The following is a 27,956-nucleotide window of genomic DNA, read 5'->3' on the forward strand; positions in this document are numbered from 1 at the left end:
CCCACTTTTTTCTTTTTCTCCACTCCCCTTTCAGCTCGGCGGTACGGAATGACTCCAGCCATCAGGCACAGTGCAAGTGTGTTAGCGCACCGGATTAGATAAACGGAGCGAGTCGCGGCCGTCTATAATAGAACTGGTGGCGCCCGACTGGACGGAAGTTCTATTATGCGCTTCTGTTCTATTACAGAAGTTGTGCGATGCTTTTTTCAATCTATTGTGCTTCTTTGTGGCCCACGCGTGTACTGCAGATAGTCCCGTTCAGGACTGAAATAGGAACGAAATAGGAGGCGAAGGTGAGAGGCGGAGAGACAGAGAGGAAAAAAAGGAAGGCAAGAAAAAGGTAGAGCCAATAGCTGTAGTTTCCGGATAAAGCAACACGTGAGCGCAAAAAATGGCGATCACGAGCGTCAGCGCCAGCCCATGCGTAGGCCGGCCCCAGTCGGGGGCCCGATTGCATCCGAAATTTGCGCAGCTCGTCCAAGCAGGAAATTAAGCTCTCCGCGCTCGCGGTTTTGCGAGGCTAATTCATCCGCGCGCGCGCGGCGGCGCCCTAGCTCGCCCATTTCGTCCTTGCATCTTCCGCGGGCGATCCGATTAATAGTGCAGGGAGTGAGGCTCAGCACCCGTCACAGAAGCAAGTCCAAGAAGCAGTAAGCCGGCGCCATTCTTCGCACTATTCAGGAAATGCCATGACAAAAAAAAATATTGTAAAGGCTTCGCACCACTCACTTGCCAGTCGTGTACTGGACATAACATACAATGGTTATCACCTAAAGGAAAAATTATACCTGGCCTAAAAATGCTATGCAGTGAGCAAAAAAAAAAAGAGAAAGGAAGATAGACAGAAAGAAAGAGAGAAATGAAAGAAGTAATGAAGGTCGAAGCTAAAGAGACAAGGAATGAAATGCATAGAAAGGAAGGAAGAAAAGAAGAAACTCGGTGACAGAGTTCGCAGAGCGGATGCGCTGAAATCAGCGCTTGGGCCCGATATGCAAGCGAAGTTCATCTCAGTACTCGGTGCGACGAATGAACCATCTTGAAAAGCAGGGCTATCGTCGTCGCTGCAAAAGTTATTGGCAAGACCGGCCGTGTACGGTAACGAATGGCCAGGGTATACATAGTGAGTTTGTCAGCATTTTTTTTTCCGCAGTGTGTATATACGTAGCCGGTTCTGGTTTGATCCATGCCGTCTCGTAGCTCCAGTAGATTCAAAGCTAACGAGCACAGCGGCCGCTTCTCCATTTTCCTTTACCATTACCAGTAGTTAGACACACTGCATGGGCGCCGTGAACAATCGGCGTATTTTGACTCCATTTTCCTTATCCTCCCCACAGGTCGCCTGTAGGAATGAGTGCGCGTGATAAAAACAACAGTAAAAATGCTGCGTTCCTCAGTCGATGTCACACAGAAGGCCGCGAAGAAAGGCCAGTCGCCTATTTTCGTCGTTTTCTTAGACTTCACGCTTCTGCGTGTCACGCCCGCGAGACGCTGGCTTCCAACCCGCGTAGAAACGCCCTTTTCAATATCAAGTTTCCTAGTGCCTAATTACGCGCGTGTAAAGCAAAATAATTACGCGTAAGCCTCTAAGGTCCACGCCCACCTTTGTTTTTATAATTCGCGTGCGGCGCTTGGCACGAACAGCAAAATATATCCATTCAGCGGCCCATTTACGCCCATCTGTGCACAGAAGATTACCACGAAATTAATAAGAACACAAAAATGGCGAACCACGTTGAAGAAATAAAAAAGCATACGCGGAAAGGACGTGCAGCAGTAATATGATACCCACCTGGATGCACCAAAGCGCGAAGGGACGCTCCACCCAAAATATGGCATCCCTGAAAGAAAGAGGGCAATAAAAGATATAGAACGGAGACCAGCGATAATCAGAATTTCTGCATTTTTGCAGCCACCAGGACAGACAAATACTAGAAAAAGTTGGCGGCCATTTTAGGGTACTATGAAAGGCGTGCTGCGAGCGTTGACAGGCGAGCGTTAAAAGGAACGAAGAGCAATTCAAAAATGAAGTGGTTGACTTCCATGCCCAATGAGCTAGTTACTCCGGCATTTTTTTTTGTTTCCAGGGCACATGCATACCTTTTGTACCTCGGTCATCAAGAGGAAAAGTTGGATACCACAAAGAAGGTAACAAAACTTATCGGGCTGCTTCGTCGCTATAAAACGGAAGCGTAACGACGCACAGGTTTGTGACACACCGACAAGAGATAAGTGAAAAGCAAGATAAGCGCTAACTCGCCAGTGATTTATACGCGTCTATAGGTACGAGGCTGACGTGCATTTCCTCCACACTTACTTTGCTGCCAATTCCCTCAGGTCCGAATATCAAGACAGAGGGCCACTGCTTTCCATAAATATTCATTCTCTCTAGTTTCTAGGCCGAAGCATGAACAAAATACGCGTACAGTCGCGGAAAGAATAATATGGACCACGCTTCGGCGTTGCGACTTATTCGTTGCGTTGCATAATGGAAATAGAATGGTTTGCTGTCTTTGTGCGGAAGCGCACAAGCGGCATTTGTTTGCGTAAGAATCAAGCTTCCATTCATTTTGGCTATGTAGCGCGCTATATGAGTCTGACCGCCGAAGCACGGTCCAAATTATTCTGTGCGCGACTACACTGTACTACTCAGGGATTTTCGTTGTGTTTGGCGCATGATAGCCTCAGTCGCGCATGCGCCCCACCCCACACCCCTTATTTTAAAAAAACAAAAACAAAAAATATAACCATTTGTGCTACACAGGAGACAAAGATTAAAAATAGAGCTGAGATGAATTTGCGAAAGTTTCACCGTCATCGTCTTCTCATCTGAAGCAGCGGCTCTCATACGCGGGCAGTGCAATGCGCACTGAAATAAAATCACAAGAAAAAATTATAAGCTCTAGAATTTTGATATCTGGCTTGCTTTATATAGTCAAATATTAAAAAATATGATTTCGTTTACTATAGTGAATGGCCAGCGGAAAAACACAGTACGCCGCAGACCGTGGCCCAGTGTTAGCCACTGCTGTTTTTTTTTTAAGTTCTGTCCTACTATAGTGCTGACGCTCAGTGTTCTGGCTGAAATCTTTCTTTTCTTCCTGGTATGTTGAGCGCATTTAATTCTACAGGTCACTGACGCATTTCATTGTCATCGGAGACCTCGCGCGGTTTAGTGCATCGACGGCGCAATTTGTGCCCTAGTGCTGACGTGCAAGGAACTCGCGACCGAAGGCAGACTACGCAACCCGTTTCGCGAGACTACTGACAAGAACGCCAAGGATGGGGCCGTCGTGTTTTACCATCATTCCCCTAGATACACTCTACACTCTGCTTATTCGCTACCACCAAGACCGGAGAAAAAAGGCAACGGGTGATCACAAGAAGAGGCACAATGGCGGCGTACCAGTTGATGGCGCCGTTCCGCACGGCCTCGTCGGTGTAACGCGAGCGGTTCTCGAAAGGCAGGGGGCACTGGTAGCAGGTGGCATACCGCGGGCCTCTGTCCAGTGCCACCCGGCCGACGTAGAGCAGGCAGGCCACGATCTTCACCACGAGCCGGATCACCCGGATGCGGAGGCCTGCGGGAATGAGTCGAAGAAAGGTGCACGCACAGAACTAAGAATGAGCTACGCATTTTCCATTGAGTACTGGAGTTCGCATGCAGCAGGCAGTCACCGCGCTGCCGCAGGTAGGTCATGAAGCAAGTGCAGCCACAGGTCTGAGAACAGGCGTTTATTTTTGAAGCGATAAGCTTCACTACGCCAGCTTTTCGAGACGTCAGCGGGGCCGCAAGTTTGACCTTGAATGTAGCTAGATGTCAAACCATGGGCATAACTGGTGGTAGTAAGGTTCGACACATGACGTCAGCTACAGCAGCGACACCAGCGGCTATTACACCATCTATCTAAACTTTGACTTTGGCTTTGACTTTCGTCAAGCGGGAAAGCGTCTGCTGGCATCGCATGCGCAGGTCGTGAAAGTGGGTTCTGCATCAAACGCCGGTGCACTTTGATGCGTTCAGTGGAACGCTAGGTGTGATTAATGCGATACCTGCCGTAGAGAGCGGCAGATGTGCGCTCCGTCACCGCTTTGGGGAGAGGAGGAAAGGAGGCATCCCAAGCATGCTGCCTACTCCGTCCGTGTGGTCACACACCTTGACCGAGCGGAGCAGGAAAGTGTTTACTCGAATTGCATGCGCAGGTCATCAAAGTGGGTTCTACATAAAACGCCGGTGCACTTTGATGTCTTCAGACTAACGCTAGGTTTGTTCGATGCGACGCCTGCCGTGGAGACCGCCAGTCACTCGACCCCAAACGCAGCGAGGGAGATGGAGCTTTTCGCTTTCGACCAGGGTTAACCCTAGCTAAACCACCAGCAATTTTTTCTTTCTTTAATACGAGAAGCTCATACATATTTTTGTTTTATTTTATTTATCACATACTGAGGACCAAATACGGTTCAAACAGGAGCGGTAAAACACAGAGTATGAAACAAAAACTGCTGCTTCGAAAAAATGGCATTTCTGCGTACAAAATAGATACTAAAAAATGCACAACGCATACGTATAAAAAACCAAATGGGATGCAGTCACGCATAAAGAACCGACAACACGACAACGTCGACAACAGCGCATTATGGGCAACGCCAACTGGCGGTTGAAATCAGTCATGGGGGCAAGCAGTAGAGAATCGTGCGGCATAATAATAACAATAATTGGTTTTTGGAGAAAGGAAATGACGCAGTATCTGTCTCATATATCGTTGGACACCTGAACCGCGCCGTAAGAGAAAGGGATAAAGGAGGAAGTGAAAGAAGAAAGAGGTGCCGTAGTGGAGGGCTCCGGAATAATTTCGACCACCTGGGGATCTTTAACGTGCACGGACATCGCACAGCACACGGGCGCCTTAGCGTTTTGCCTCCATAAAAACGCAGCCGCCGCGTTCGGGTTCGAACCCGGGAACTCCGGATCAGTAGCCGAGCGCCCTAACCACTGAGCCACCGCGGCGGGTGAAACGTGCGGGAGTTACAGTCTGTGATCGTCTTAGGGAAAATGAATATTATAGATATTCTTACGAGTAAAAATAAGTTCAATATAGGCAGTGTTCTGCTTATGACAGTGATACAGTATACAGTGGTAAGCCGGCAGGTTCATTTTACAAATGAAAATGAAAATTCGCTTTTGAGCAAAGGAAATGGCGCAGTAACTGTCTCACATATCTCGGTGGACACCAGAACCGCGCCGTAAAGGAAGGGAGGAAGGTGGGAGCGAAAGAAGAAAGGAAGAATGAGGTGACGTAGGAATAATTTTGACCACCTGGAGATCTTTAACGTTCATTGATATTGCACAGCACACGTGCGCCTTTGCGTTTCACCTCCATCTACACGCGGCCGCCGCGGTCGGGCTCGATCGAGCAGGGGTACTCCGGCTTAGTAGCCGAGCGTCCTAACCACTCAGCCACAACGTTTTCCTTTTCATAAAATGGAAATAACTACTATGAGGGTCGCTACGAAAGGTTTAATAGGGTTTACGTTGCGAATACTTTTATCACTTACGAGAAATGCGGTCGAAAACGGACCACATTTCTGATTCATCCGAGAAGTTCCAATGTGCCCTGCCTGTTGCTGGTCGTGGCAGGACTGCGTTTACTGTTTGTAGCGAGACTGACATCCACTCGCCGTCTATAAAACAGCTGCAAAACACCACAGTCGTGGGATGCTTCAGTATGATTTTACAAGGCATTCAAGCGAGCCTGAAATCTTGGAGTGTTTTGAAGTGGGCATTCCGGAACCTTTGTTCATATCCACGCGACAATTTTTCATTAGTGTCGAGGGTCTAAGACAGACGAAAGTTTACTGACAGACAAGGGGTAGGAAGTGGGTACTCGGCGTCGTATTGAAAACGTCCCTGGTGTAAAAGAAATCGCGCGCGAAAACAATCCAGTTTTTTGAGGAATCGGCTAAAAAGATACAACGCTCTTCCTCGGGATGCGTTCCGCGCATTAGGTAGAAAAGAAAAAAAATTCGAAAAGCAGCTCACTTCACGTACTGAGGTGTCAGACATTGATATACATCCATTCGACGCAGAAGCACGCGCGCGCGCACACATACACACACATACACACACACGCACGCACGCACGCACGCACACGCGCACACACACGCGCACGCACACACACACGCACACGCACAAGCACACACGCGCGCACACACGCGCGCGCACACACACGCGCACACACACGCGCACACACACGCGCACACACACGCACGCACACGCGCACACACACACACACACACACACACACACACACACACACACACACACACACACACACACACACACACACACACACACACACACACACACACACACACACACACACACACACACGCGCGCGCGCGCGCGCACGCACGCTCGCACACAGACACACGCACGCACACGCACACGCGCACACGCGCGCGCACACACACAGAGCGTGGGGCTGGTTCGGCACCAAGGACAGTAACCTGGGTATTTTGTAGGGATAATCCTGTTTAAAATGTGAAGATTTAGAAATGTGTTAGTTTGTATTTTCCAGTATATGGCGTCAGAAGAAGACAGTTGTTTGTCTGGTGGTGAGAAACGTGTATTTTTTCTAGCCTAAGGTGTTCTAGCTTGCCACCGTGTTGTCCTACAGAAGGGGGGGGGGGGGTATCCGCCCAGTTTGTGAGAGCTCGGGCTAGATCATTCGCTACCTCCTTTCCAACTAGGTCTTCGTGTCCAGCTGTCCATGTTAATCTGAGCGAGTGACGAGCCTACTTAATGGTGTGCTGGCTCTATCGTGGGGTTTTCCAGCAAGGTAGTCACGGCAGGCTTGTTGGGAGTCCGTTACAACGTGCGATGACTTCACCCGCTGGTCTTGGGTCTTGATGGTAACGACTATAGTAAGTGATTCCACTTTCACAGGATCCTTGCCTTATATTGAAGCCCTGATAATTGGCCTCAAAGAGAGGAGAACGCGAGAAGTTTGAACCTGCATACTATCTCGGTCTTGACATTGACAGCGATGACGGCGACGATGATGAACGAAGCGGTAACGCACCGGCGTCGAAAGGTGAACTTGCGTAATATGTTCGGAACAGTGCTAGTCAGGTGTTTAGGGGAATCCTCCAAGGTGGAGCAGATTTGTAATAAGGGAGTAATTACTCATGGACATCTACCAGAGCGCAGCCATACGGCTACAAAGGAAAGAAGCTCCGCACCAGGGAGAATTTTTCTTTAACTGCGAGGTTTCTGAGAAAGCTGTATAACTTTAATTTGTACCCGTATGGCTGCGCTCGGGTGAGCGTCAATTAGTAATTACTCCCTAATTACATGTACAGAACAAATGCTTGTGTGGGCGCAGTGTGACAAACTGCCAAAAAGGGAGAAATTCAAAGAATACGAATCTCCCCTGCAAGAAGCGCCTTCACGGTACGAATATTTAAAAATTCCTGCGACGACCCAATATTCGAGACCATCGCGTTACAAGCTTTTACTCCGCGCAAAAAGCTGGGCATTGCGAGCCCCGAATGCAAATTGCCTTGTCACTCTTCAAAGCAGACGTGTTGAAATAGCGCATTGTTTTCCTGCTTCCTACACGCCGGTTTCCAAGAGAAATAGCGCTTCCATTTCAAAGCACTCCTGATTTGCGCACGGAAAAGATCGTGCACTGTGCACACGGTGCAAGCTGTGCGTGATTTCATTGTCGCGTATTCGATGTCAGGAGTGAGGCACTATATGCAAGAACTACTTTTTACGAGCAATGAAACTTTAATGGAATCCTTTCGACCGCGGATTTCACACTTAGTCTCACGGCTTCTTTTTAGAATCATTGCATAAATTTATAACGAAAAGGCAGAATGCGAGAACATTTAAAGTGCTTAGTCATACTAGGTTGCAGAATGAAAATGAGTAACGGCTCTGACTACGAGGAATGACTATGAATGCTTTGTACAAAGATGAAGTTTTTTGCGAAGCGCTCAGTCAGGCTACGTTAAGTGCTGAGTCATGCGTCACGGCAATGACTACGCGCGATGACTACGATGCTTGTAAAGTGCCGAGTCATGCTACGTTGCAGAATGACTATGGGTCATGAGTCATGGCTATAACTACGAGGCATGACTACGCATTTTCTGCACAAACTCTATACACCTTACATAACGTTACTTGCAAAGTGTTCAGTCATGCTACGTTGCAGAACTGCTGAATCATGACTTTAATAGGTCATAATACGTTACGTTCATAATTAATGGCTATATCCTCGCCCATTAACAGATCAAAAGATCCTCGGTCCGTGGCCACAGCAGTCGACTGCCCTCAAAGCATACAAGGCACTCTTTGCCTACTTGAGAGCGACTCGATTGAGTGACAAATTGTGACAGCGTTGTGCGTGTGTGTGTTATGCCTTTTTCTCTTCTCTCTTCCTGCTTTTAGTCCCCTAATCCCTCTTCCCCAGTGCAGGGTAGCCAACCGGAACCCCTTTCTGGTTAACATCCCTGCCTTTCCCTCCTCCTCTTTATCTATCTATCTAATGGCTATATACATGTTCGCCTACATGCGTTGGGACATCGCACACCGGCGTACTGCATCATACGAATTTCGTGCCACGTACGACGACGAACGCCGGATTTTTGGGCTAACGGGACATACCTGTAATACTTTCGCATTAATAACATTCCAAACTCTCAATTGCCGCTAATGAGCATGTTATCTACCGAGGAATATTTTGCTATCACTTTCATCGCTCATTTATCCTTTGATGAAAACCTTTGTGCCAAACTACCGAACGCTTCTTTCCTGTGTGAAGCTTGTCAGTAGTGGTGATTTAGGAACAGCTGTAAACGGAGCAAATTTGGTCGGTTTATGTATGCTAGGCTCTTGTGCTCGTTGGAGTTCTTCCCATTAAAGGGGTACAGACACGAAGTACGTGGGTGTCCGTTTTTTTTTTGCCTTGAAATAGGCCTACGGATCTAGCCATATTGAAAATGAGCTCAAAACAGCAGTACTCAACGTTAGTAATTTAGTACGAACGATTTTGTACCGGCAGGTTCGGTCCCCGTCGGCGCCACCTCTAGAGTGCATCTTCACGTCGCGGTCGATCCGCCAACCTGCCCTACCACGTTCTGGTGAAGTTGGCGTCGCCGGCAAGCACTGGTTGTTACTGAGAATGACCACTAAGTGCGGTGACATCAAAATAATTGAAACAAGTGCACTTTGACATCACTCGATTCGGGTGGAAGTGACATGCGACTGCTCGGACGGCATTCAAAATGATTTAAAAATTCGTACCACTCAACGGCTGCGACTGAAACTTGCTTGCTACAAGGCCTCTCCTTACGCCTATAAAATAAATAGTATCATTTGCATTCGAAGTTTTGCGTCTATACCCCTTTAACAAACTACTGCCTGGATATTTTGATGTCCTTCCCGGGGGTGCGCCTAGAAGCAACTACCTGTTTCAAGAGCTCGAATATAATGAAAAATTGTGCACGCACAAAAATCAAAGGAAACAAATACATAACCACAAAAAACATTTGACTTATTTCTGAGAATACAGTTAAGATACCACGGATAACGCAAGCAGTTATCACGAGCGTACGAAACATTGCGAGTCAGTATAGACTAAGGCATTTCGCAGCGCCAGGTAGCGTTAGCAGGATTGTACGTACGCGTTCGCAGTGAAGTCTAAATTTGTCTAAATCGAAAGCGAATGAGCATGCTGGGAAGAGAAAATCGTCACAGCGCTAAAAAACGACCCTCAAGAGCAACGTGTGGTGGCACAGCCCATGAGCGCAGAGGTGGCACGAAGCGCAGGAATATCGAGGTTTAATGTTAAATATGTTGCATGTATGCAGCATATACGAAGCCAGCTGTACCAACGTACTGCATGGTGAGGAGCGTTGCACAACACTTAACGGCTCACACTTCAATGAAAACAGCGGAAATCACTCATACATGAACGCATCCCTCCCCCTCCACCCTCCCCACCCCCCTCCCGCACACACACACACTTACACACACTTTTGTTTCGCTAAGTTTAAGCTAGGTCGCGCGTGGCCCCTGATGCTCTATGCGAAGCATCTATAGAGCCTGACGGCCGCAGGAAGTGAAGTGCGATTTCTTCACTAGCCTTAAAGGGCCACAGAAAGGAGTGTTTGAGCTTGGCTTTAAAATGCTTGTACTATGTAGAGTACAGGCCACCGAGCGTCCATGCCGCGTACGAGACCTCAGAAGCGAGCGGGAAATTTACAATACATTTTTTAAAATTCCCGCTTTCGCACCTCGCGGCGACGCGCGGTGCCGGGCTTTCGCACGAAAACCTGGCAGACGACGTCACGTCTTGCAGACGACGTCAGTAGCCGGGGGTTATCATTAGCTTTATTCGATTCAGAGCTGGCTCATGGCACCATGTCCTGAAAAAGTGTCGCTGGTGCCAGCGCAGTGCAGCACCAGTTCTGTGGTGCAGGTGCAGCGCGTCAGCAGCGCCGCACCTTATGTGCGACAATTTTCAATCGAGCGCGTGCAGGCAGCTCTTGTCGTCTGCTCGCCGTGGAGGTGTTAAGTGGTGCAGTTCTCGCGTGTTTATTGTGCGCGGCCGCTTTCATGCATAACGAGACTTGCGTCGTCTATGGAGTTGGTCATGGTCGACGATGGGGACACCACACAGTTCATGTTGTGGAGTAGTTCTACTCTTACGACAGTGAATACCAGGAAACCAACTCCGTGCTTTCCTTAATTGCCGCAACTCACGTGTTTGGACCGATTGCGGCCGAATTCCGAAGTACTGTGAAAGCATGGTTGCAATTGCTCCTTCAATTTCCCATTCATAAGTCTCTTCAGACTATCTAGAGAGTCGTTCGAAGAACTTTGGGCGCGCTTCAACGCCCTGCATATTTTCCGGCGCCTATAGGGGGGCGCCCACAAATTACCGTCGAGAGCCCGCCTCGCTCATTTAGCTCTTTATAAGCAGTTTAAAAGCTACCTCGCTGCTTTGCGTGAGCCCCGGCATCCCCGTAGCCGCAGCATAATTAATGTCCAGGCAGCGGCGAACCAGCAGCATCTGCCTGCATACTAGTGCAGCAGGCAGAGGTACCGCCGCCGGCAAAACACGCCCGCGATTCGCCCTTCCCGTATTTTTCGAACAGCCCACTGATCATGCATCGTTGCGCCGTCTGCAAAAAAAAATGTCGTGTGAACTCGCACGCACACGGACGGCTATGTGTTACAAGTAGCAGGTACAACAAAAAACACAGAAAGTTACCTGCTGTCGCGTATATTTCAGCGTCATTTTCTAGCAAAATGGCATAGGACCCGTCGAAGAAAGTGAAGACCTCCCTCAATTCACCTTCAATACTTACGAGCATGTTAACGTCGTCTGCGCGTCGTCTGCTCAAAGCTGTCTGCACATGCACAACTTTCCTGCACCTCCTTCGCGGATGGTGCCAAGGTTCCTTGCACCACAGCGACCCCCCGGCTGCACCCAAATCAATCGCGGACAGTGGTGCAGGGGCGCTGTCAATCGAGGGCTTTGGTGCAGCGCACCGTGAACCGGTGCCGGCGGGGCGGAGTAGTAGTAGTAGAAAACATTTATTCCAAAAAGGTAGGAATAAATGTTTTCTACTACTACTACTCCGCGTGGTTCTCCGGCGGTGCGGAGAACCACGGCTGAATCGAACAAAGCTGCAGGCTCACAGCGCCAAATTCTTTCAGACGTCACGCGCCACCGCTGCCGCTGCCACTCCGCGCGCGCCGCAGCCGGCGGATGTAGGGAAGGGGCTGAGTGTGTGGGGCCGGCGGATGAGCGCCGCTGTTTTGGCTTGCGAGAGCAGAAGGAAAGGCGCGAAGACGCGGAAGTTCAAATTTTGTCTGCATATAACTCAGCTTCTATAAAATGCAATAAAATAATTCTTGCTGGGGGATAATTATGAACCGTCTTCTTTTAACATCCCAGAAATATTGCACGTTTAATGAGACACCCTTTCTGCGTCCCTTTAAGCTTCACCAACTCGCCCAGTTTTCTGTTCCGCTGAACTACAATATCATGTGACACGCAACAACATTCAAATCAAATTATCGCCTGATACCCTAAAGCCTGCGTACTGCGATAGGTGCAATTACAACAAGTTCTTACCATACATACATTAGCAGAAAACCCACGTGCAATCAGCACGCAAGCAGGAGAAGCTCCGCTGGTGCTTCTCAGGAGCAATCTCCAGCGGTGTAGCATTCGCTGTTCAAATCAGTGAATCCGAGAGGTGTCTTGGAAGCGGGTGAGGGATGTCACTTAAAGCGGGGCTTATAAGTGTTAAGAATAGGCTGTTCCATCCGAGCTTGAATGCTACTCACCAGGAGAAACGTGTCAGGCACGCAGGTCCCCCCTTTTTGCCTACATGTCTCAAAATGCGTTTCATCTAAGCGTACTTTCACGATTCATCCATCGTTATTCACTACACGCAAACGATTCAAATTGAGCGATTACCTAAAGTAAACTTGTATTACAAACGAAAGAATGAAATCATGACGTGGATGACTGTGTTATGCAGAGCGATTTGCTGGGACATGCGCGATCTGCCCTCCACTAATCACCCTAGACGTCAGAAAAGCCAAAATGTGACCTGTGATGTTGCCACGAAAATAAGAAGAATGTCGCGACTTGATGCAACTTTACTCGCCACAAATACACGCAAGCGATTCCATGTTACTACGAGTGTACTGTGCAGTCACGCCTAGGGAAAAATGCGCAGTCAGGACAATATCATGCAGATATGACGTCTCCGGCTGATACAAGCTATAACAAATTAGTCCTGGAGGTCTGCTGAACGATACGTCAGTAGTTTCGAACAAATGAGAAATTCAAAAGAAGACGCCGCGGAGAAGTGTTGATTTCTTAATTTCATTGCAAAGAAAAACTTAATTTCAGTGAAGATTGCCTAGACGGCACTCCGCGATTTCTCGTAGTAAGAGGCCCGCAGCAAAGCACACAGTGATTGCCTTTGGAATCAGAGGGTGGAGAGCGTTTAAGCGCAGCACAAGGCTACCTGCGTATATTCTATGGATATTGAAAATTGGAACAACACCAAGCCAAGCAAGTTCACGGAGAATGTGCATAGATTGTGGGGTGACCATGATTTTGCCGAATAAACGCAACTCTTGACCTTGAGGCAACTTTGTGGCAAGCAAACAATCCGGTCACATTGTGGCTTCGAAGGCTTTGCCTGTTTGTGCTTTTCCCGGCGCACTAAGGCACACTGCGGATTTTAGATACGCCATTTTCTCAGCAGTGAGATAAAAGAAAAGGGAACCAGACTATATTGTTTTTGAGGTTTAAAGTTTCTTTTAAAATTTGCTTTCAAATAAAATAGTTTTGGTAGAAAAACAGACTGCCGCTTAATAATTTGCGTTTCGAAGCATAGATCACGTGCCATACCGCGCCGTTAATATTTTAATAGCCTGATCGTAATTATAGTTGCCGTGCAGAATCCGTTAAGAACCGGAACAACCGGCAACCCTCGCGGCAGCGGTAGCATAGAGAAACTTTCGGTAAACTGGTCGACTGGCATAGCCTAAACCAAATTACCGCCTAGGTAGAGTCGCGGAGAGAGGAATATGGACCACGGTTCGGCGGTCATAGTCCTCTGATGCGTTACCTAGCTAAAGTAATTAACATTTGATACATATGGAAGTAATGATAATTTTTTCTCTTCCACATCAATGCAGCAAACATTTATATTTGTGCTACGAAACGGGACAGAAGATTTTGAAAGCGGAAGCTTGCCCCGTAATATTCTGTCCGCCACTGTGCTTTAGGCTCACGCACACATGTCTTATACTGTGCGGTGTATGTACTTACAGCCAATTCTTCCTATCTCAACTATTTCAAACTTTTCATTTGAGCCGTCACGGCCTTGTTCATGTGTTCCTTCGGCGCGAGATTGATCGGGACTTTTCTTTCCTAATACCCTCCTTCTCATGTCTTGAAGCACTGCTCACGGAGGTGGAGGCGAAATGCAAACGACGCCCTCGCGCTTTGCGATGTCAGTGCACGTTGGAAAACCCTGCAGGTGGTCAAAATTGATCCCCAGAGCAAGGCAGTTACTACACCTTTCCTTCTCTTTTAAACTCGTCTTTCAGAAGCGGCCGACAGTACTGTGAATTTCACAGACATACTGCTGAATGACACTAAACGCTAGCCAAGGCCTGCGTCGAACTCTCGACACCGTTGTTGATAAAAGTTTCTGCGTCTCATAATGCGAGAGCACTGGTTCGCTTTGACTGCCATGACTTTCCAAATTGTTCGCGCATTACGGCAGGTACTGCGCATGCAACCAGTACTACAACTCGTGTCTTGAGAGGTGACACAGGCAGTACACCGGTGGTTTGGCTCCAGAGGCATTTGCAGTCGAATGATCAAAATGTTTCATGTTGGCATTTTTTAATTGGATACTAATGTTACGTATCTTCTCCGTTTCGAGTACTGGCCTCCTTCGTGTCATTGTCAAAATAAACTATTTGAAGTGAATAGCGTCACTACGCTAGTCAGCACCGCGTTTTGCGCTAGCCGGCGTATGTCGGAGCTCGACTGACGTCACGCACGGCGCAGGGGGCCGCCGCCGACTCCGTCGCCTGACGTTTCCCCCGCTGCCGCGCGTGACGTAACGCACGGTGCAGGTGGCTACTGTCGCACGATATGCGTCATCGTTTGACGTTCGCCACAAGCGCGTGTTTATCGCGGAGGCCGACTATATAACCGCTTGCCAGAAAATAGGCGTGCGCATCCAACATGGAAGGAGAAGAGAGCGATACTACCGATACAGAAGTGCTACCACATGAGTTGGCTGAAAAGGAGCGAAGAAATGAAATGCTGAAAGCTCAACGAGCGCCCGAGACACCCGAACAACGAGAAGAACGTCTCGCTAAACGAGGCAGCAAAGCATAACCATAAGCTAAACCATAAGCATCACCGAACCTTTTCGCTTCGAGATATCCAGGCTTAACCTTAGTTAAGCCCCAGCCAATTTTTTTCAAACAGAGAAGTGCGCCTGTCAGTGTTTACCTCTCACCCTTTTAATCTAGAACCCGCTGCGTGATAGCTCAGCGGCTTTCACTTGGTGGAGGTGCCGCGATCCTCCCCACCAACATGCTGCAGGCGATTTCTGCAGTAGTATTACAATCAGAACCTGTCGCGAACTAAGCGTTCTTCAGTCGCCGGTGACGAATAGTTGCATCTGTTTACTACCTTACAGAGTTCTCATAACCACTTCTCAATATTTCGCTTACCGATACGCCAATTGCATAATGATTTTCAAGAAATCAAGAATTAAAAACAAGAAAGTTTGCGGAGAAGCTGCTTTAATTCACTGCAGGTGGCAATAACTTTGCTTTCTTGTCTGAACGCTTCAGAGCTATCTCTTCGGGGTGATTCGACTTGTTGGTTTCCGCCACAAATGTTGCCACAGATGACTGCCCCCCGCCACCCCCTCTCATACCCACGCGCGCACGCACGCACACACGCGCACACACGCGCGCACACGCACGCACACGCACGCACGCACGCGCATACGATGGCGGCAAGGTTAGGTTGATGAAAAATAAAGGAGCGGTAATTGTGTGAGGGAGCGCAAAATTATATAATTTGTTTTTGGGGAAAGGAAATGACGCAGTATCTGTCTCATATATCGTTGGACCCCTCAACCGCGCCGTAAGGGAATGGATAAAGGAGGGAGCGAAAGAAGAAAGGAAGAAAGAGGTGCCGTAGTGGAGGGCTCCGGAATAATTTCGACCACCTTGGGATCTTTAATGTGCACTGACATGTAAAGTTTGAAGGATGCTTCTTTCCCGCCACCGGTTGGACCGGTATTGCACTGCCTCCGGGATCGGCCTTGTCTTTAGCGCGTCTTTACTATCCTGTCTTTCTGTCCCATCTTTCAACTCTCCTACTATCTGCACGTGGTAGCGATTGTGGCTCGGCTTGAGCCGGTGAGCAGGCCTGTGCACTTTCCTTTCTTTCTTCCTGGCAGTAACAGACAGACATCGCACAACACACGGGCGCCTTAGCGTTTCACCTCCATCGAAACGCAGCCGCCTATCGAGGCGAAACGATAAGGCGCCTAAAATTGTCTTTTGACGAAAGGAAAGGTGAAGTAACTGTCTCATTTTTCGGTGGACCCTGAGAGCCCCATGAAAAAGATTTGTTTTTAGTAAAGGAAATGACGCAGTAATCGTCTCACATATATCGGTGGACACTCGAACCACGCCGTAAGGGAGGGGATAAACGAGGAAGTGGAAGAAGAATGGAAGAAAGCGGTGCCATAAGTGGAGGTCTCGACCACCTGGGGAATGGATGAAGAAGGGAGTGAAAGATGGCCGAGAGAAAGAGAAGTAAGTGTAGGTACATAAAAAGGTTGTGAGGATGGGAAAGACATGCAAAATCTGCACCATCTTTCTCAACTTCTTGCCGGAGAGTTGTGAGGAAGGGAAAGGCATGCAAAATCTGCCCCATCTTTCTCAACTTTTTGCGGGAGAGTGGGAACTACGAGCGCGTGGAGTTGGCTTTTAGGCCTGTGTGATTGCGCAGCGAGCGCGTGAGAGCAGCGAACTTATGCACGACGTGGCCTCGCGCCCATAGCTTCCATTCTAGGTCAAGAAATTATGAGATGGAATGCAGGGCGTGTGCTGGTAGGTAAAACACACGTGCGCGGAACATGCTTTCGTTAATACCATACATGCCTGCACACTGCAGAGCAGTTAATTTTCGGACAAAACTGTTATTCTGTAGGGAAGAAGCTAACGAACACTTGGAATGCTGCGCCTCATCGCCAGTGCGCGAGACTAGCGCTGAAGCTGTTGCCGTCCGCAGGCTGTTCTGTCCCGCTCCGCCTTAACTGCTGCCTATGTTTGTCGCCGCGCCCGGTCAATAAATACCCTCTTCACTGTGCAGAGTGTGGTCGGCTGTAGATTCTGAGCGTTGCTGCTACGCAGCGATAGGCTGGAAAGAGTGGTCGTCACCTTGCAGATGTATCAACATAATTTAGACTCATTAATATTACGGCGGCACTAGTGTCGACGATCGCAGCGTGCAAGAAATTTCAACGATGGCGGCAATAACGTTCGAGAGAGAAAGACGATGACCTTGATATTCAGAAGAATACGCAGTCTATGCCTCGAGAACGTCGGCGCATGCGCAAGATGGAGCCATGGAGTGGCAACGAGATGAAGGAGAGTGACAAGACGGGAAGGCCTGACGATCAGAAGTCGCTGGTGGTGGGCCCATGAGTGCCCGGAACTGGGCTATTCATAAGCTGTCTCTAGTGGTGCCGGGACGAACATGGCCATGTGGCATCAACAATGGCGTGCGACGTGCCCGGGGATGCAGCGTACGAAAGAAATCTGGCGGTTGTCCGGTGCGCGCCATGGAGCTGGGTGCTAAGCCGCACATCGAGCAAAAGTCGTGCGTGGCGAGCGCACCACGGGCGAAGCAAATGAATGCGCCAGTGAGGGGACTCGGCGAGCCACGGCTTCGGCATAGGTGCGGGGCGCCGCCATGAACTCGGTGCGTCATGAAGTCGTCGGCACAACTAAGATGCGCAGCAGCGCCTGGGGCAGGTGGAGTTATATATGACGGCCTCAGAAATATAGGAATGGGCCAGTGACAGGAGATAATGGATGGCCGGAAGGTATAGAGCTTCCGAGAACTTTCACTGGATTTCGTGCCTTAGTTCCGAAGCAAGCAATGATGTTGACGCCGGGGTCCAGGGCAGCACAGACAGCTGGCGGGCTACCTCCTCACGCACAAACTTCTAGATTTTTGCAGGGAGGCAAGTACTCGCTCTCTGTGTTCAGTCCTGCAAACGATGCTTAAGCCGGACGGCGAAGCAAAGCACGCTGCTTGAGCATGCAGCTCGTCAAAGCTCTGGCAGAGTAGGTAGACGGTCACGATGCAAGGTCTTAGCAAGAAGGGCGAGGAGCACGTTGCAGGCGCCATCTTCGATTCCCTTCAAGACATGTGCCGGATGTTACCTTCTTCCGCCAATATCGTGCTTCTAGTGGTCGCCACCTACCAGGTGAGTAGTGACGCCTGGTGGGCGAAAGAAAAGCCGTGTAAATCACTGGCAGTTCTGTTCTGGAGCCCTGTTGTTGGTCTCGCATTCTCGACTGTCCGTCGTGTGCCACTCATGAGCGGAACGCGACTCCGTGTCAGATGTGGCAGCAATCTGTAACGCTTGAGTCTTGAAGCAGCTATCAACGACCGTCAATGGCAGGATGATCCTCGAAGCAAGTGCCCAATTGGTTCAGCGGCTAGGTCTAATTTTGCATCCAAGGGACGCGTTCGAATTCTAGAACCCCGCAAGCTGGTCCTCGTAGGAGTCGCGCTTTGATGAATATGGCACCGTCTCCGGACTACAAAAAAGATTCGCAGAACGTCAAAGTACGAATTCTTTACTGCATGGGCCCGGACTCTCGCCTGCTCCTAGACAGTTTTTGGGGCGAAAAGCTCTACTCCCATGCTGAGCCTGAAGATCATCTAGCTCTTGGATTTGACCTCTAACGGGAGGCGCGCCGTATGTACAAAATCGCGCGTGGAAGGCGCCTAGATCTTTTTCTTCATCGATGCCATAGCTGCGCTCTTCCATGGCAGTCACGTCTGCCGCTGCGCCAACCGCCGCTCTGGACGCTCGCTTTTGCACTTGAGGCACGTGATGAATCACGTGATTTACTCTCGTTGAAGTCTTGAAAAAATAAATACGAACCTGGCTGAGGTGAGTTGACCGACAGCCTCTTTTCTTCACTCGATGCAGCCTCGTTAACGCTGTTGTCAATCGATTCTCCTCAAGCATACTTTCGAGGAAGCTTGAACATAGGCTCGTCGGTCCAAGGAGGAGGAATACTACTGCAGAAATCGCCTGCAGCATGTAGGTGATGAAAATCTCGGCACCTCCTTCAAGTGAAAGCCGCTGAGCCACCAAGCAGCGGGTGCTTGATTAAAAGGAAGCTGAAGCACTTTTCGAAAAAATTGAGTTCCATGCGGCATTTTATAGTTTTTACTCCGCTGAAAAAGAATATCGCATTCGAAAGGGGCGGAAATAAACGCAAAAAGCTGTTTTTTGGAAGAAAACGGGCACCAGCGTCTCAGGGCGCCGAGCGAACGCCGCGAATGGCCGGGATCGTCGTGACGTCATCCACGGGGATCTCCGGCCAGTACCGACTGTGTTGCTGCGTAGCGCGTTGGTTCGGCTGGCTTGAGAACAGCGTTTTGCAAACTATGGATCCGTCGTTCACCAAAGTGCGGGCCGAAAAGCAGCAAACAAACCAGGACGACCGCAGACTACCCGTCAATGCGTCACTTCCGCCAGTTCCGTCCCCCCATTCGGCGCTTCCGGAAGATACCCGCCGCGGTGGCTCAGTGGTTAGGGCGCTTGACTACTGATCCGGAGTTCCCGGGTTCGAACCCGACCGCGGCGGCTGCGTTTTTATGGAGGAAAAACGCTAAGGCGCCCGTGTGCTGTGCGATGTCAGTGCACGTTAAAGATCCCCAGGTGGTCGAAATTATTCCGGAGCCCTCCACTACGGCACCTCTCTCTTCCTTTCTTCTTTCACTCCCTCCTTTATCCCTTCCCTTACGGCACGGTTCAGGTGTCCAACGATATATGAGACAGATACTGCGCCACTTCCTTTCCCCCAAAACCAATTATTATTATTATTATTATTATTATTATTATTATTATTATTATTATTATTATTATTATTATTATTATTATTATTATTATTATTATTATTATTATTCCGGAAGCGAAGAGGGCGTGTTCGGAGGCGGGTTTTCAACAAGTGATTGCGCCTCATTTTGAGAACAGAATCGAGAAAAAATTTACACACATGATTTTCAAAGTTCCTTCTTCCCAACCACAGCGTTTCATGCAATTTGAAAACCGTTTCAGCTTCCCTTTAAGAACATTAGGTAGGCACTGAAAGGCGCACCTCTGTCTTTGGAAGAAGTTTATTTTGACGATTACACGAAGGAGACCAGGGACCGTATTACAGAACGATCACAAACCCGGTCAAAAATTATTGACAGTGACGTCAAAATGACGAAACGATAAAACGTCGCCGCTTGACACGAGGGCGGCTTTCCGAGAGCATTTATTTGCACGGCGAGGGACAATCACTTAATTTTTGTAAAAAACACTTAAGAAATACGCAGCGATCAAAATAACTAATATTTTATTTTGCCATGAAATTGATTTAAAGTTGGGTGGTGGTGGTAAACTTTAATAACAAATTACGAGACACTTTGGCAAACAAAGTGCTGAGAGGCGAAAGCCTTTGCTTGGCTTGCTGCTATTGCGAATGATTGCGAGTGATAGCTTACTGTGCGCGAGCGCTGGATTGCGATTGAAGTACGCGACAACTGTTTCTGAGTGTGCTAATGCTTCATTGAAGCGCATGTGTCGCTGGAGGCACCTACTCTTTGGTGACTTCTGTGGTGTTCATTGCTTCGATGTCGTCTTCTGGGAAGGTCTCTGCCTGGCGTTCATGGCCGGTGAAGGTCATGCTTGAATGGGTCGACGTCTAGGATTGCTGCTTTGTGATCGCTGAAGAGTAGTGATAAGTAGTCGAGATCGTTTACGGTGCCGTATGTTTGGAAGACTAAGTCGAAGCAGCTGGCATACTTGGTCCTTGCCTTGCTTGGCGTGGTGACTAACTTCAGTGCAAGTGAGTATTGCATTGCTTGCAGGAAGTCTTGGGTCTTTGCTTTTTTTTTCTCCGACACTCAATCACACACACCGCAGCACCTGTCAATCAATGCCAGATTTTCAGAAAGTGCCACTGCTTGTCACACGTCACACCTTTCACGTGGCTATATCGATACCCAAATTATAAATCTTTTGGGAGTATTAAGTGTTAATTACAATTAATTACGCATTTTCATCTAATTTGACGCAAATCCGACGTTTTCCCGACCGTTATGTGAAAATTTTCACTATGCCGTGACTACTTCTGGTGGATGTGACGTCACACCGTTGCCGTGGCTATATCGACGTCTGCGCTATTTCGACGCAATTTCGACATTTTTGTCTGCAATTAGTTAAACTAATTACTCTACAGTTATGAAACTCGGCTTCTAGGTTCATTTTTTACTCCTCAATCTGAAGCAACCATTGTTTTCTGAAATCTTTTTTAGTTCCCGAGTTACACGCGGGACACCCTCTGCGAACAGGCGACAGTATGAGCCATTACATGCTTTCGCTTTAAAGCCGTATCTTAGGCTATTCTTGGGTTGGTTATTTGTCTGTTGAAGTGGCCGGCAGTCGGTGACGCCCGGCGACTTCCAAAGCTCAGCCCATCAGCTGCTTTTGGACATCTGGGTAGGAGCTGGACACCGGGACCTCCCATCACTGGAGGTCAGTGAGTTGCCACTGTGATGTGGGCTGGAAGTCAGAGCATATGTAGAGTATGCGATGGAAATCAGCTCTTGGGGCTGAACATATGAGATAAGAGCTCTGGGTTCATTAGTGATAAATGGGCGGGGGAGAGAAAGGTGCGAGATTGTAGCTGGCGCTACGTCACCTGCTCTAATTTAGTGAGTGATTCGTGAGGCGGAGGACAGTGGAATTGTTGCTCCCTGTAGTGGAGTGAAATCTCGTGGTATGTGATCAATCTATTTCGGGCGCTCCCTGGCTCGGAGAATTGCCCTGCTCGGTTAACGTACGCTCGACGGTGTCATGGGCGGCTTCGTTGCCTGGATGGCCCGCGTGCGCGTGGACCCATATGAGTTGAATGGGCCTATTGGGGGGCTGGGATGAATTGAGAATTTTATGGCGACGGCATGCGTCCGCCCTTTGTCAAAGTTTCTGATCGTGGTTTTTGAGTCACTAAATACGAGTGTGGCAGTGGTGGTGGAAATCGCAAGGGCTACTGCAGCTTCTCCAGCTTCTAGAGATATGTACGTTAGGAGCTATACAGCTGCTAGTGGTGGAAGATTGTGGATGATAGCGCTAATGGCAAAGGCCGGTTGAGTGGTGTATGGAGCTTCATCTACGTAGACAGCCTGCGTGTTGGTGATAACGTTTGTGTAGTGATTGTGCTCTTGCTGCGCGTCGAGCTTGGTGGTGGACTGGGCGCATGTTTTTCGGGAGTGGATGAAGTGTTAGAAGCGGTGGCCCCGTGGTGGGGTATATAAATCGAAGAGTGTTGGTTGGGTTAAGGCCTAAATTGTTAACGATGCAGCCTGTGTGGGTGGAGGAAAGGTGGTCAAGTTGTGCCGTACGGTGAGCTTCTGTAAGCATGGCTAGTGTGCTATGTATGCCCATGAGTAAGACCCGTTCGTTGGAGGTGTGTCGAGGGAGGTTGAGTGCGGTCTTGTATGCCTAGCGAATCATGGCGTTGATTTTTTCTTCTGCTCTCGTGAGGAAGAGATATGGGAGCGAGTATACTGTGCAACTGACGACGAATACTTGAACTAGGCGACGGAGGTCATGCTCTGTCATGCCCGTGTGTCGGTTGGCAATTCGTCGTATGAGCCGCATGGTCTGATAGAGGATGTTTGTGCATTTGGTTATAGTGGCGGTGTTCTTACCGTTGCTCTGGAGTAGGATGCCTAGGATCGTACCTTTTCCATCTCTGGGTTGGGTGCCGTCCAACGTGAATAGTATTGGAGGCGGAGGGGGGGGGGGGGGGACCTAGGTCCGTCCTACATCAAGGTGGTCGAAGAATGAGCAACTCGGATTTGGTAGGGGAGCAGGCCAGGCCGACGTTTGCAGCATGCGCTGCTAACAGGTCGGCACCGGCCTGCAATGTTTTTTCTATGGCTCCGGCATTTTCTGTGGTTGTCCACAGTGTAATCTCGTCGGCAAAGGAGTGCGACAGATTACTTACTGCGTTCAACGCCTTGGCCATGGGAATGAGTGTTATGTTGAACAGCAGCGGCGAGAGGACTTACCCTTGCGGGGTGCCTCAGCTGCCGAGCGCATAGGTGGGGAGGAGAGAGACCCGAAGCAGATTTCTGCTGTGTGGTGTCTTAGAAAAGCTGAGATATATTTGAAGGAGCGCGGGCCGGTTCCTAGTGCCGAGAGCGCTTATAGGAGGGCGGAGTGGTTAACGTTGTCAAAAGGTTTGGTTAGGTCCAAAACTAGTATTCCTCGCGTGCGTTTTGCATTTCGGCACTGGAGGGCCTCTTCCAAGATCTGAAGCATAACGTCCTTTGTGGACAGGTGACTGCGGAAGCTAATTATCGTGTGGGGGACTAGGTCGTGGTTGTCCATATGGTATTGTAGGCGTTCCAGGACCATATTTTAAAACAGTTTGCCTAGACAGGATGTGAGCGAGATTGGTCGTAGCTTACTTAGATCTAGAGGTTTGCCTGGTTTCGGAATAAATATTACACGGGCGTGCGTCTAATGGGCTGATAGAGCTCCAGCTTGCCAGCACTTGTTGAAGAGGTCTGTTATGGCCTGCACGGAGCGCTCGTCCAGATTCCTGAGAAACTTGTTCTTGATTTTGTCTGCCCCCGGGGCCGAAGTGGTGTGTAGTTTCTGCATAACGGCTTCAAGTTCCCATCTGGAAATGTCCTCATCTAGTGTGGGATTGAGGCCGCCGGTGTAAGTAGGGATCGGGGTACGTGGAGTTGTGGTAAAGTATTGTACTTTTAGGGCGGTTAACAAGACGTCATCCTGTAGACGGAGCTTGTGTAGTATGTATTTGACATTTTTCCTTTGCATTTTTTTGTGTCTCATGATTCAAGCAACCATCGAAGAAATGGCCACGTGTGTTTGAGGCCGTGGTTGCCGCTCATAAGATCGCACAACTTTCCCCATTGCTGGTGTCCCATTCGGCTCGCATGTGCTTCAGTCTCCTTTACGAGCGCAGCTATGCGCCGCTTGGGTGGCCCATTTTGTTTGTGAGCGAGCAACCTTTTTTGAAGGCTGGCATGCGCTTCCCAAAGATGTAGTAGGCGACTGTCTGCCATCTCTGCATTTGCGGTGTCAGGGATTGTGGACGTGGCCTCAGCCACGTCCTTTGTGAGGGTTTGTGTCCAGGTGTCCATATCTGTGATGGTGTCTGGGACGTCTCGTCGGATTAGACGGAACTTGTCCCAGCCCACCACCTCGTCGTTTTCTAACCTGGGCTAAGGTTCTGAGGTTGATTCAGTGCTGAGTATATAGTGATCACTACCGAACGAGTGCTGCGTGTTTGTCCAATGACTGTTGGGGAAGTGTTTTGAAACGGTTAGGTCCGGACTGGTGTTGCGTTGAATATTTGTTCCGAGCCTTGTGGGTTGGTCTAGGTCGTTGAGCAGGGATAAGTCTTGTTGTAGATGAAAGTACTAACCGAGGTGCCTTTACTTCAGTTTTTACGCTACCCCCGACTGGTGCAGTTGGCGTTAAAGTCACCAATTATCATTAAGGATTAGTGCGCACTGGTGATGAGTGCCTTGCGCGTTGCTGCAATGAGAGCTGGCGGAGGGACTTTTGGCGGGCTGTATGTGTTTAATATGAAGAGGCTGCTGCCCTTGCGTATGCGGGGTAAGAGTTCTACTAGGAGGCCGTCTATGTCATCAAGCTCTAAAGCTTGCTCAATTGCGGTAAATTTACGGTGGACCAGTGTCGCCACTCGTGTTCGTGACAGCACGGTGGTTGACTCAAATGCATCTACGTTGTGCAGCCATGTTGGGGGCGACTGATGGGTCTATGAGATTTGGGCTGTTTTTGCTGGGTGATGAATGTTCCTTATATGTGGGGCTGGATTTGAGCCGTTGAGGCTTCATGTGCGCCTTGGCAATGTTCGAGGGCAATAAGCCGGCCTGCAATGCTTGCCATCCGTTCTGCAGCATGAGTGCGTAGGGCGTTCACGTTTTGTTCGATGCCTTGAATTATCGAGGTTAGCTGAGTGAGCTTGGTGATGTCTACCGAGTTGTGGGAGTCATTTTCGGCTCGCGCCTTGCGCTTAAGGTTGCGGGTAGGTGACACAGCGCGTGAGGAGGAGGTGGAGGCACGGGAAGATGTGGGTTGCTTAGGTGTGATACTTTATACTGGGCTGGCGAGGACCGAATTCTTCGTAGGCTGTTCTCTCTTGAAAAGTAGCTGTAATTGTTGGCGGAGCTCTGCAATATCTAAGCTCTAGTGTCACAGTTGTGCTCTAAGCTCTTCATTCTCTTTAGCGAGCGAGGGAGGTCCCGGGAGTGGCGGGAAGGAGGAGGACCGGCTCCTGTGCTGGCTTTTCCATGAGGCGGGCCTGGACTTGGTTCTGAAGATGCCCCAAAGGCGGCTGCGTGATGACCGGGAATGCCGAGCCGTACGTGTTCTCGGTGGATGAAGACGCGGCAGGGTCGCCTGTGGTGGTAGCTTTGGTGTTGGATTTCAGGTTGCCAGCCCGATCGAACCGGACATTGCATTTTTTATCCCGTGAAGTGATAGCCACCGCACAGAATAGATTTGGAGTCGCACGCTGGAGTTGAAGTTGCCGGACGGGTGTCGCCGCACCTGTGACATCGGTTGCTGACAACTTGCGGGCAGGCGTCCGATCGAGGGCCCGGTCTCAAGCAGTTAAAACAGGCCTCTACCTTGGCTTTGAAGGTGTGGCAGTTATACACGGCTCCGAACAAGTTGAGCCGCTGGGGAACCTCCTTGGTTTTGATGAAGGTGATCAGGATTGATTTAGTGTGGCCTAAAGAGCGCGTGCGTCTGCTATTGTGTAGGATCGTCTATGATTTAGTGCGACGAGGTTGTTGAATATGTTGTAGATTGCGTTTTAGAGAATATCATGTGCGGCACCGTCGGGCGCGGTGATGCAAGCCTTTACCGGGAATTGCTTGCCTTTGAGTTGGAACGTTTGCTGCCGCACGTAGTTTTTGGCACGCACCTCGGCAGGGGTGCTGATCGTGAATGAGTTCTTATGTGGGCTAACTCTGAGTCGGTCGTGCTGCCGGGCGTCATGGTGGTTGAGCTTCACAGCCGCGCACACAATAGGCACCAGGGCGCCGCCATTAACATTGTCTAAGATCCAATCTGCCACCACGTCTGAAAATTACTTCCGTAGCCGGGAGTTTTGGTAGTGGAGCATGATGGTTAGGTTTTTGAGGAATGGTCTGGCCTTGATTGGGCGACGCCGACGTGGCCGGGCCGGGCCGGCGGGTGGGGGAACTTGGGCGGCCTGCTTCAGAGCCGGATTCGAAGCGGCTTGGTTGGGGAAGACATTGCTGGCTTGGATTGCTCTCAACCAACGCGGGTTGTTAGCGAAGTGCTCGGGGTTGATTTCGTCGCCTTCTACGCCGTAAACAATCATTGCTGAGGTGAATACAGAGGCGAGGCGAGTCTAGACGCGCCGGTGGCCGTAGGCCTAACCGGCGGCAGCACTGGCGGGGGACCTTGTTGTGCTAGGATCAACGCGAGGCCTAGTGTTCCGTACTTGGTGCGGAGCGGTAGTGTCCTTCTCGGGCAAAAAATGGTCAGAATTACACAGAAAATGGTGGGAACGGGTGCCGAACACCTTCGCTGATCGATAATGGGTGGTATCAGTCCATTTCACGTCGAAGATCCGCCGTCCCGAGTGAAAATCCACGGAGCCGAGGTGAGGAGCGTCCGCTGGCTTCCCCGGCCACGCGGCGTCTGAAATCAAGCTACTCTACTGTTGACCTAAGTGCGGAGAAAATTTTGAACGAAGGCCGTGAAGGCTACGTGTCTGCCGAGCAAACTTGCAACGGGCGCTTGGTACGCAATTGACGACGATAACTTGTTGAAGTTGACGAAGGGTGGTGTTTCAGTATTTGATCCGTTTTTGATCGCTCCGTAATAACATTATATAGTGTCTAAACCAGAAATGCCAACATACGCCAAACCCCGAAAACTATACAGCAATGGAGTGCTCTACTGCCATTGGAGCCAAGTCACTGGTTTACTGGCTCTCCGTCGCCACCTTGCAGGACGCGAGATGTAGTACTGGTTGCATGCGCAGTATTTCCACGAATGCGCGAACAATTTTTAAAAATCCTACAGTCAATGCGAACCAGTGCGCTCTCATTATGAAGGCGACCAAGGCATTTTATCATCAATGATGTCGACAGTTCGATGAAGGCCTTGGTGGGCGTTAAGTGTCATTCAGCGGTATGCCTTTGCGCATCGCAGTGTTCTCCGCCCCTTCTAGAGGGCGAAGTTACGAGAGAAGGAAAGGGACAGTAACTGCGTCTCTCTGGATGCAGTCCGGAACTGCGTCTTGAAAAAATAACAGTAATAATTGTTTTTTTTGGGAAAGGAAATGGCGCAGTATCTGTCTCATATATCGGTGGACACCTGAACCGCGCCGTAAGGGAAGGGATAAAGGAGGGAATGAAAGAAGAAAGGAAGAAAGAGGTGCCGTAGTGGAGGGCTCCGGAATAATTTCGACCACCTGGGGATCTATAACGTGCACTGACATCGCACAGCACACAAGCGCCTTAGCGTTTTGGCTGTATAAAAACGCAGACGCCGCCGTCGGGTTCGACCCGGGAACTCCGCATCGGTAGCCGAGCGCTCTAACCACTGAGCCACCGCGGCGGGTCGCCTTGAAAATTGAAAATGAATTTTCGCGGTGGCTCAGTGGTGAAGGCACTCGGCTACTGATCCGGAGTTCCCGGTTAAAGAAAGGGAGGGGTAAAGGAGGCAGTGAAAGACGAAAGAAAAAAGAGGTGCCGTAGTGGAGGACTCCGGAATAATTTCGACAACCTGGGGGTCCTTGACGTGCACTGAAATCGCGCAGGCGGAGTGCTTGACTTTAAGCACTCTGGCACGGGTCGGCCCGTAATTGCACTGCCTCCGGAATCGGCCCGGAGCATAGTAGCGTACGCATTTTCTATCTCTGCTCTCCTATCCTTGCCCCGCCGCGGTGGCTCAGTGGTTAGGGCGCTCGACTACTGATCCGGAGTTCCCGGGTTCGAACCCGACCGCGGCGGCTGCGTTTTTATGGAGGAAAA

The 27,956-nt window shown here is 49.7% G+C and overlaps 1 protein-coding gene across 2 annotated transcripts in view; it reads right to left on the bottom strand.

Annotated features, from left to right (window-relative positions):
• Window positions 1–27,956, bottom strand: part of SLO2 (slowpoke 2) — a 604,504-nt gene that overhangs the window by 91,508 nt on the left and 485,040 nt on the right. For both annotated transcript variants that reach the window (XM_077649885.1, XM_077649886.1), the window contains exons 3-4: window positions 3,404–3,578; window positions 1,790–1,838 (exon numbers count right to left, since the gene is read on the bottom strand). In XM_077649885.1, coding sequence (XP_077506011.1) covers window positions 1,790–1,838; window positions 3,404–3,578 — 224 coding nt within the window. The remainder of the gene's footprint in view (window positions 1–1,789; window positions 1,839–3,403; window positions 3,579–27,956) is intronic.

This window comes from Amblyomma americanum, chromosome 1 (assembly GCF_052857255.1).
Source record: "Amblyomma americanum isolate KBUSLIRL-KWMA chromosome 1, ASM5285725v1, whole genome shotgun sequence".
Taxonomy (NCBI): domain Eukaryota; kingdom Metazoa; phylum Arthropoda; class Arachnida; order Ixodida; family Ixodidae; genus Amblyomma; species Amblyomma americanum.